Source organism: Gnatocerus cornutus, chromosome 2 (genome assembly GCF_029298725.1).
Source record: "Gnatocerus cornutus isolate USDA-ARS CGAHR chromosome 2, icGnaCorn1.1, whole genome shotgun sequence".
NCBI classification, from domain to species: Eukaryota; Metazoa; Arthropoda; class Insecta; order Coleoptera; family Tenebrionidae; genus Gnatocerus; species Gnatocerus cornutus.
In genome coordinates, this window is record NC_142234.1 from 14,113,061 (window position 1) to 14,123,609 (window position 10,549).

The 10,549-nt window shown below is 31.0% G+C and overlaps 2 protein-coding genes across 2 annotated transcripts; both read right to left on the bottom strand.

The window, feature by feature from the left end:
* Nucleotides 1-2,095: 2,095 nt before the first annotated feature.
* Nucleotides 2,096-3,606, bottom strand: LOC148179290 (odorant receptor Or1-like). Its single transcript, XM_088029282.1, has 6 exons — nt 3,520-3,606; nt 2,708-3,466; nt 2,564-2,663; nt 2,414-2,518; nt 2,211-2,366; nt 2,096-2,163 (listed from the first exon to the last, which is right to left on the bottom strand). Exons 2-6 carry the CDS (start codon nt 3,433-3,435, stop codon nt 2,107-2,109), a joined length of 1,146 nt encoding a protein of 381 aa, XP_087885408.1. The 5' UTR covers nt 3,436-3,466; nt 3,520-3,606; the 3' UTR covers nt 2,096-2,106.
* Nucleotides 3,607-5,446: 1,840 nt separating this feature from the next.
* MsrA (methionine sulfoxide reductase A) lies at nt 5,447-8,560 on the bottom strand. The gene is made up of 5 exons (XM_088030845.1): nt 8,457-8,560; nt 6,258-6,438; nt 6,085-6,205; nt 5,898-6,034; nt 5,447-5,851 (listed from the first exon to the last, which is right to left on the bottom strand). The coding sequence occupies exons 2-5, from the start codon at nt 6,419-6,421 to the stop codon at nt 5,617-5,619; spliced, it is 657 nt and encodes a 218-aa protein (XP_087886971.1). The 5' UTR covers nt 6,422-6,438; nt 8,457-8,560; the 3' UTR covers nt 5,447-5,616.
* Between the last annotated feature and the right edge of the window lie 1,989 nt (nt 8,561-10,549).

The window sequence follows — 10,549 nt, forward strand, 5'->3', positions numbered from 1 at the left end:
AGGGTGATTATCTAATTACTGTCTGATGCACCCCTAAAATTATTTGTGTTTAAGCTTTTCCTACAATTAAATATTGTTAGAGCAGAAGTAAACAGAAGTAAACATTGTGAACAAAAAATTAGACTTTACAAAAGTGACAATTGAAAAGTTTCTGTTTTACTTTTCTGATATGTCTATTCCAAAGTTCTTCACGTAAGTTGTTTTTTAAATTTACTAAAAGATTTTGAATTTTAAATAACATTTTCCTGACACACTAACAAAGGTGCGACATATTACATTTTCAATTTGCGATTTTACAAAACAACTATTGCTCCTTGCAATAAACATTTTCCTACAGGTACATATTTTATCCTACCTATAAATAATTAATAAATTGACATCAAAGTTTCTATAACAGCAACAACGAAGACATTTTCTTTGCATTCCTAGTAGACGTTTGCATTTAAATATTTCTAAGTGCTTTATTTTCGTATAATTTTAGCGATTTTAAGACCAACAAAGATATCCTCGATTTTTTGAAGTGCTTCGTATTGGATTTTAAATAAAAGTTTTCCTCTGCTGTCTCATCTTTACAACATTATTTCTGAAATAAAAATAAAAATACATACATCATAATCCGCATGCCAAGGACAGATAACGTTGGGTCATATAAGCTAATTCAATCCAACAAACTTTTTGAAGATATGAGTAGTTTCAAAATATAGCTAGAGCCAGGGTTGAGTGTAAAAGTCTCGTACTATCACAAATGTAAAAAATTAATCATATTTTAAATTAAATTATATACATTTTATAACAGCAAATTAGATGAAATTCAAATTTTTTTGGCGCATCCACCATTTTTGTGGTTTTATTAACAAGCAACGTTGTTCCACATTGATGAAAATGCCAAAATTTGCTTGAATCCTACATAGATTCTTATGTTATTTCTATATTAAATAATTATATATTTTTTCTTATTTAATGCACATTTCTAGTGAATGAAAATATTTAAGCTGCTGGTGCATTTTGAAGATTGAACAGTTTTTCACTGCAAATAAAAAGTAAAAAAATTATATGTATAGGTGTATTAACTTTATTAAACGTGTCCACTTTTTTAATACTACTTTCATAAACGTTTCCAATGAAACGTAAAAAATGTCATATGCTAAAACCTTCACAGGTTTTACATTCATTGTGAAAATCAACAAATTCTTTTTAAAGTTTTCCGTTAGATCTGTCCAGTCAGAATCAAAAACAGAATACGAAACAAGATCGCTTTAATTGCTGCGATCGTTTTCTTTTAATAATTATTCCAATAAAACAATAACCAGTTCAAGCATGTTGGGCAACTATTTTTTGTAAAGATTCTTTGTCAGGAAAGTAATAAACTGGCTAAAATTCGAACTTTGCCAACTCAGCAGCTCTGTGAGACTGTGAAAGATACAAAAATCCTGTTAATACAATGATTTTAAAAAAATTAAAAAGCCTAGAAAAATTGTCGCACTCTACAAACCTGCAAACTTTCTTTATTCAAATTAATCAACAGGAAACTGAACGAATGAATGAATTCCCGTAACTAGGCTAAACTGTTATTTTTAAATTTAAACCAAAAATTTGCTCAAAAGGACGGAATTGTTTGTTCTGTGGGTTGGTTTACTTGTTCTTAAAATACTTGTTCTTAAAATTTGCCACAAAAATTTATTATAGTTTTAAAATTTATCGAAAGAATTTGATTGTTTTTGAAACCGATACTACATATTATGTGAATTATTGTTTTATGTCTAAATTTAAGAAAAAAAAGTTGTGCTTATTGCATCTTTTTCATCATTATATGGATTTCACATTTCATTTAGGTGTCTAATTAAATAATAGGAGCAATAGTTAGTTTTTACCAAATTTTGGATTTGTTTTATAAGCATAGTTGGTTGCCTATAATATACATCTTACTTTTCTGACAAAGAAATTATTAAGACCTGAAATTATTTATCTTATGAGCTATAAAATCTATAGAAAAACTCCAAATTGTTCATGATGGCATTTATTGACAATATAAATAAAATGTATGTCTAAATTTAATCTATTTCTACTTAGCAAAAATATAATTTATACTTTCGTAACGCTGATGCCTTATTTATCAGTAACCTGGTTCAAAAGAGCAAAATACGAATACGACGTTTTGAGAATCTAAAATCAAAAATATATATTCAGATTGTAAACTCAACCAGCTTTACTCTCAAAAAGTTGTCAAGTGATAAGGTAAACAGGTTGAAAGCCGACAATTTCACTGGTTTTTGCGACCTCATTGTAAAAAATACCAGATTCTTTTTAACTTCTTCGGAGAAATTTGTCCAGTCACATTCAAAAACTGAATAGCACAAGTTTCCACTCTAAAAATACAATTTAGTCGTTAGTAAATTACGTTTTTAAGAATTACCTTTACTTCCACCTCGTTACCGGACCAACAGTACATGAAAATCTGCGTTGTTATCGCGAAAAAGTAAGCTACTAAAGAATAGAATTCGTTCGACAATGGTGGAACCTACAAAAAGATGTAACGGTATTTTTAATTAACTTAACCACTTACGATGGTTAGCTGAAACATAGTCATTCCAATGCAAAAAGCGAAAATGGCAAATTGGATCAAAAGAATCCAATTTAGAGCCTTGTTGGATTTATCAATAAAACTAAAAATATATTATTTTCCTTTGTTTAGAATCACTTTTTTTACCTTAAGATCTCCTTGTGATGCTTAATACATTTGACAAAACTACTCGAAATGTTCTCTCCAAATTGATGCAAGTTTCGTAAGTTATCAGATAAAATATCAAACTGATTCCCATTAAAAATATTTAAGGCGGAAACCATACCATCGATGTTAATATGAAGAGTTGTAATAACACTCACACTGACAACTTGATAAATATATGTAAACTCATAAACCGGCGATTTTGTAGTATCGAAAGGATACCACGCCAAAAATGGCAATCTTTTCTCACTCAAACCAGATCCATCAAAAAGTGGATAAATAGCCCAAAACAAATTTGTTCCAATGCAGAAATACAACAACGTTCTATAAATAAACTTCCAGAACCAAATACTCGTTTTGATAGCACAAATTTGGACATCATTTCTTGGTTGAAACATGTCGGTTTGTAGAATTTTCAAAAATTGTTTGGTTGTTTCAATGTTTCGGATAAAATAATTGACTTTAAAGACGACAATCATTTCGACGAGAAGAACGTAAATTGTTCCAGTGACTGCTTCTAGATCTGTACGAATAAAATAGATGTTGGCTGCTTGAAAGAAGAGGTGACCAAAGAGGAATAGAGTTAGCACAACAGCAGCGTGAACCATGTAGAAGCTGTTGTAATTATCATCTCCTGGGGGCCACAAACCCAACATTCTAAGGGCTAGAATGATGGTTTTAATGTTTGATTCCCAATCGTAACGTTTCATTTCCAATTATTTTATAACATTACTGTACAAACTAAAATAATTGTAGTAATTAACACGAAAATAACGTGATGGTAATCTTCGTACCGTCTAAAACCAAACTGAATTTTTATTAATTGGATTATCAGAACAACTCCTCTTGTTGGAATAATAGTTTAATTTTTTATTACTTACAATAATTACATGTTGTTCAAGTTAAACTCTTCAATTACAGCAATTATCAAACTGAACTGGTTATTATGAACATTTAGCAGTAATTGATGGTCAATTTTCATGACAAAACAGAGTCATAAGAAAACACAGCCATATATTATTAATAAGAGCACGAGAAAAGGATAATTATGAAAAGACCGCACCCCTTTCTTTGAATTAACTTTTCGCCTAAAATAAAGTGTCAATTAAGCAACGGAAAAATTAATAAAAAATGTACTTACTTTGTGACTATCAACAAATGTGTTCAAATAATATGTTGTATCTGACTGGCAAAACTTAATCCGCCAGAATTCAACTAAGCTCTGTGCAAGAAGGAAGCCAAATCTAAATTACCATAAGTTGGTTATTTCAAGATCAAAAGACAAATACGTATGTCTAAGTTAGGATTATAGGATGCGGTAGGTAAACATTACAGTATCGATTTGTAAAAGATAACATGATATAAAAAATGCAAAGTACAGCTATTAGTCTATTGATCTACCCTTGAATTTTTAGTTTGTAATATTTTTAAATTATTACAATTAAAAGATACCGCAATAAAACTGCATAGTTTAAGTAATTACTAGTGTATTTGACTATTCTTAGATTTATTTTTTAATAAAAATTTAATTTTTAATTTGATTAAGATTTTTTAGATAAACATCAAAGAATTTTCATAACATTTCCAAATATTTTTATAACTTACACATTAATTTTTTTATTTATTTTATTTTATCTAATTTTATAAGTAATTAATGTCAAAGATATTTTTTTATTGATCGAACTTCCGACCCGGCGCATCCACCAAATTTGTTGAAAAACCGATTTTTGATGTCTCTTCTTTTTTTTTAAGAGCAAATTATTTTAATTTTTCTTATGAATCATTTCCTCAAAAAAAAAATAGATTTATAATAAGAATAACATCAATCGTTTTAATTTAAATTGCTTCAAAAACTTTTATGTTAGCAACGTTTTTCCGTGTTCAAAGTCTCAGCATTTATCCAGTTATAAAACGAAATGGAAAAAATAACTTTGTCAATATTTTGTTCATGTTTTGATGGATTTCAAGTTGGTAGCTTGTTGCTATTTGTTTTTAGAAATTTGTGCAGTGTTTTATAGTCTGTCGAATCTTCTTTCAAAGCAGTTGTCATATTTGCTTTAATAATAATTATAGTTCTTGGAAGTTCAGAAGAACTTGAACTATATTTTTCTGCTGTCTCCTCTCTTTAGACTTGTTTCTAATCGAATTAAGTTTCCTTTAATGGAAGTGTTAAACTCTCAGGAGAACTGTGACAAGATTTTTAGTCTATGCTTGACCATGAATTTTTCAAATTAAAGTAATAACTGTAAAAACTAAAGATCTTATGCAATAAATTGTGTAGACATAGCACTTTATTCATTCAAGCCAAGACAGTGAAATTTTTAAATTTGGAAACTCTCCACAAATTTCCTGCTTCAATTTTTTTTTTTAGTAAAAAAAAAGGTTTGTTTTAGCAGCGATGCACTAAAAACCTAAATATAACACACTTTCTAATATTATCAACTAATTTGGCCTCGCACTCATACCAGCTTTCCAAAAATTATTTTAAATTCGGCCAAGGGCAAGCAACACAACTAAAAATTACTGACGCTCTGTAATAAAAAAAATAACTCGCATGCTTAACAAAAGTTAGAATATTTGCCAAGAGCATAACAGTGCCTCTTTAAATAATAAAATCTATCATTTTCGGATCAGTTCAAGGTTTGTTCAAAATTACTAGTGATTACCAGTTTGCCGCGTAATTAGTCAAAGTTGCGTAAGCGTTAAAAATAAAACTGTGTCTTCTAATAAGAATCTTTTAATACGTTCACCAGTAACAAGAAATGCATAGTCCAGCACACAATAACACCTAATACTGAACATAATGTGGGCCCATAAATCAAAGTTCTACAACTATTTTATCACTTATAAAATAAATAATTAGCAAGATGTCCATTCAAAAAATCCATCACTTAGCAGTACAAATTTCCTCCTTCATTTTCAATAAGTTGCGCACGAACAAAACTAGCGATTTTATCAGTCAACGCCAGTTTAGGCACGTCTTTTTCAAACTCGTCCAATTTACCAACTCCGACTAAATATCCGTTGAGACGAGCAGCGACGTGGGATGTCTGTAAAAGCTCTGGTGTTAAACCCAATTCTTCACACAACCAGGAATGTTCTTGCAATCGATATTTTTGATGGTAACTGCAAAAAAGGATTAGAGACTAATTTCAAATGGTTTTGAGCTTACTTTTCAGCAGGGTAAAAAGCTCCAGCTTGTTTTATTTCAGTCATGAGTTTCTGGTTGTGTTTATGAGCTTCTTTTTTCAGGGAAATCTCGGCGATGTGCTTTTGGTCGTCGTCGTGGTACAAAATCAACGACATATACTAAAGAAGGTATTTTAATGACTTTCTTTCAATTTTTCAAAATAACGTACCTGTTTTTTGATGATGGTAGTGAGACCGTATTCGTGGTTTTTCCAGAACAACTCCAAGAGATCTTCGTAGCTAATAACTTTAGGGTCATAATCAATTTCAATGACTTCAGTGTGGTCGCCTCTACAAATTAACAACAAATAAGTGAAATCACCAATTTCGTCGTATTTCTTACAGTTTCCGGTACTGGGGATCTAAGGTGGTGCCTCCAGAATATCCAACCCTAGTTCTTAATACTCCAGGTTGAGCCCCAAACAGAGCATCACATGCCCAAAAGCACCCCATTCCAAAAGTGGCCTTCTTGAAAGGAATAGTGACTTCATGAAGTATGCTTGGCATTGTCACAGTTTGTTAGCCTGAAAGATGATGAAGGCAAGTTTGAGCTACTACTACTCTGTTTACTACCCATTTATACAGATCGGGATATCATGCAGATATAGGTCGGGTCAATCTTTCGGTAAAGAATGTTAAAGTCATGGTGCGATAAGTTTATCAATGATGCGGCTGATGTAACCAGGATTTGAATTTCCTTCGTCTTTCAACGGCAATTGTGATTGAATAGTGCGAGTGGATTGGCGTACAATGCGTAATGGATGAGATTATGGTGTTTATTATGACGTCATTAAGCAGACAAGTGGTCTAGCTGGGAATTATCTGTGGTAACAATGTTTGTGAATCAGAGTTTTATTAATTTTTTTATTATAATTTAATAAAACGAGTTTGTTAATTAAAAAAACCGTTGCGACGCATTTCACTAATCTTTTTGTTTCAAAGTTGTTCAGCAAAACAAATTTGCTAGTAATTTACATGCATAATATTTAAAAGGCGATTAGTTATGCAGAACTTGTGTTCTTTGCACAAAAATAGTATAATTATGTAGCGAAAAAAAAACAGACAAATAAAATGTAAAACATAAACTCTTATTTTTCATTTTCATAACAATGGACAAAATTTCATTGGAAAAATGAAAAATCATTTCTAAAGTGAACTATCCTCCTGATTCTGAATCTGAATTTTCATATTCAAAAGTCAGGAATTTATACATCGATTTTGTACTGTAATCCAGCATTGAAAAGACTGAGAAGATCTTGCCATTTTGACGCGTTGCTATCTTAGAAATTACAAGACAGTTATAAATGAGTAAAGAAGACAGCCCACATAATTTTTTGCTTGTTAAAATCTCATTTACTTTTCTCGACCGGCATTAGAAGTCTTTTTCATTGAAAACTATTTGAAGTAAAAAATGCCAAAGAATCTAAACCCAACGAAAAACGATTTTGAAAACAGCCTGAAGCACCGACATGGATCAATCAATCTCTGAGACCTCTTTTTGTCGAATCTCACAATTGCATCAGCCAGATCCATTCTCAACCAACAGCTATTTCCGCTATCGCCGCCAAATTGACCTTACTTACTCGAGCGTAGCAAAGATGTTACCGTATGCACTTTGTTATCTATCAGTGGGCAAGAAATAACACCAACAAGGCAAAAAATTGATAACATATCACTCCAATTCAGTTTGGGAAATTATAACCAGAAAAATCAAAAACAAGTTTAAATTTAAATGAACTTTCCAAGAAACAAAAAGATGATGAAATTATCATCGCCCCAAATCACTCACGATAGCCACAAAAACGCAAAGCCGTCGAGTAAGGTTTCACTCGAAACGCGTATTTAAGTTCCTCAAAAATTGCAAGTGTGAATACTAAGGTCCTAGATTCGCAGCCTTGGCCGCATTTCACTATCCAGTGCACGATAAATATATCGTATATAAAACACGATTTTTCATTCTCTCGTCGTGCACCTCGTTATTTAAAAGTGTCACGTCTTTCTTCGGTTTTTTAGAGCGGCTGTAATTACTGCTATTATGAAAAAGAAGAATGTTGGCTGCCCAGGGCGGCATCCTCGAGAAACTAACTGTCTGGTCAACGTCAAGAACATGGCTGAAGAATTTTTTTTTCGATTTTTGATAATTTACATAATTTTGAACACATCACGCGAGTAAGATTGAACCCCAAAACCTTGAATTTTGAAAAAGCGAGGAATTGGAAAGTGACCAAATGGGAGCACGTGTGCCAACTGCGTCGTACTACCGAAATTTTATCAATGGGAATTGGGGCAGAAAAAGTGCCAAAAAAAAATTAGACTTGACCTACACGGTGTCAAGATTCTGAATACAAGAAAGGTAAATATTTGTAAATTTCGTACATTTTTATGGCACCAGGAAGGTGAGTACACTTTGCGCTCAGACAAAAGGTAACAAAAAAAAATTTTATTTAAAAAAATCATGTTCTTCCGGAATTATTTAATATGCTATGTTAAAACTTAAGTCTTGAAATGGTCAGTAGTTGAAATTAACTCAAAATTGACTTACCTTGGATCTTGTGGAAGACGACTAAACACACCACTTGCTCGAGCTGCTGCACTATTGGGTCTGAGTAAATTTGCTCTCTTGCCGGATGATGGTTGGTTATATTATAACAATCGAACGTAATCCACGTGACCATGCAAATTTCAGACAGCTCTCAACGGGATTACTCAGTTGTAAAAATAATATATTTAAATTATATAGTCTAGAATTATATAAGCCACCATCTAAAGAAAAATAATAATTTTTACTAAAGAAAAATAGCCACCAAGGACTCGAACAATTAAACTTTCATGCTTACAATTAAAAAAAATAAATTAGCATTTTGTTCCGATTTATTTCATAATCCCGCGGCACCTAGCAACATGCTTTTACCACTTAATTCAGCATAATTTTATTGGGCTTGTCAAACACAACCATTAAGTTTATGCAGGCTATTCCTTAAATCGCTGGAATTAATGAAGTGTTGACTTTCATGTTTATTGCTTGATAATATTTGTTTATCTGGTTCTTATTTTGTCGCGTGATTTGATATTTAATTGTAAGAAATCGGTTTCTAAAAATTAAAATTAAATAAGTACATTATAGAACAAAAATGTGTTAAAATCTACGAGTGAAAAACGCCCAGATTTTTTTATTGGCAATTTACCTTAAATTTTCTCCTAAATTAAAGAGACTTCTGTGTTACAGTTGAGAAATAAAATATAAAAGTTGCTTTTGGAAATTATTGCAGGAACAAAAAATAAGTTTGCAGATTAAAATTGAGGGATTAAAATGACATATTTGTGTCGATTTTGGAAAAACTTTGGCGTTTAAACGCAATCTCATCAAAATTAGATTTTAGATCCAAAGGTTATCAAAATTTAAATAAAATTATTCGATAGACTTTTTTTGAAGAATTGCTAGTTAAACAGCCCCAAAATATCTCTTAATTTTTTGAATCTCCAAATAACGTCTTTTTATTACAAAATTATTAAATTTCGTCGGCTTAAAGTGTAAAGCTGCTATATCCATTTTGAATTTATTTATATGATGTAAAGAAATCTTGGGGGATTTGAGAAATAAAAATAGAACGTTTTCTAATTCCAAAATTCCGAAATGATACATTTTTTTGTTATTCTTTTTATAAAATCGAAAATTCATTTTAGCTTAAAATGAACTCAGCAGTGATTCATTCCCCTTAAATCAGTAAAATTATAATCAAATAATAAATTGTTGTCATAATTTTCATTGTTTTAACTCCTAAACTCAAAAACCTGCGATGAATGATAAAAACTTGCTATACCTACAGTTTTGTCAGGTTTTGAAATTAATAATTAATAAATAACTTATTTTGTCGACATCCTCCAATATAACCGTCCTTCAAGATTAATAAGCGTGCGTATGCTGGATAAAGGTCGTTATCCATCATAATTTAGATAAAGCGCTTATTTAGAAGATCGAAATCCAAAATAATTTTCCACCAACATTTGTGCAAATAAAATCCGTTGTTTGCATGTTTGTTATAAATTAAAGTCCGTATTTGTCAGCAAACTTAGATTAACGTTTTTTTAGTCAGATTATAAAAATCTAATTTTCCACTAAATTGTCTACTTAATTAATGACGCCATGTTGTTATTTAACGTGTCCAGCCTTCACCTGTGTTGTCCATGATTACGTCATTAATATTAAAGCGTAAACTGTGCATTTACCTGTTTTTATATTAATTTGTTTTTAGTTTATCGGACCTAAATTTCTGCATACTTAAATCACTTTGGTCAGATGTTAGTTTTAAAGGTCGAAGATTGTTAATATTAAAAAATTATCACGGATATTTTAAGACGGCGATTAGGAAGCCAGAAATGACATAAATCCAGTTTATTCAGCGAAGCAATTGATTTTTATTGACACGATTCTCGTTAACTCAGGTAGCTACAGGTTTATGAGTGTCAAGGATAATTTATTACATAGGACAAATACATCAAACTCAAACATGCGATATAAATTATGAACTAATATTTCAATTGAGGCGTCTGCACGATTGATGAATTTGAATTAGAAACACATGCACAATCAACTATAATTACTTTGGTTGAATTTGGATGTGGCCACAAATTTAA

Bases quoted from the DNA above. Each gene is read 5' to 3' on its own strand.
- LOC148179290 (XM_088029282.1), bottom strand. From the start codon at position 3,435: ATGAAACGTTACGATTGGGAATCAAACATTAAAACCATCATTCTAGCC. The intron at 2,519-2,563 runs GTAAGTGGTTAA...ATCTTTTTGTAG, and splicing joins CTATGTTTCAGCTAACCATC to GTTCCACCATTGTCGAACGA. The intron at 2,164-2,210 runs GTAAAGCTGGTT...TTTTGATTTTAG, and splicing joins CACTTGACAACTTTTTGAGA to ATTCTCAAAACGTCGTATTC.
- MsrA (XM_088030845.1), bottom strand. From the start codon at position 6,421: ATGCCAAGCATACTTCATGAAGTCACTATTCCTTTCAAGAAGGCCACT. The intron at 6,206-6,257 runs GTAAGAAATACG...GTTAATTTGTAG, and splicing joins GATCCCCAGTACCGGAAACT to AGGCGACCACACTGAAGTCA. The intron at 6,035-6,084 runs GTACGTTATTTT...TACCTTCTTTAG, and splicing joins CTACCATCATCAAAAAACAG to TATATGTCGTTGATTTTGTA.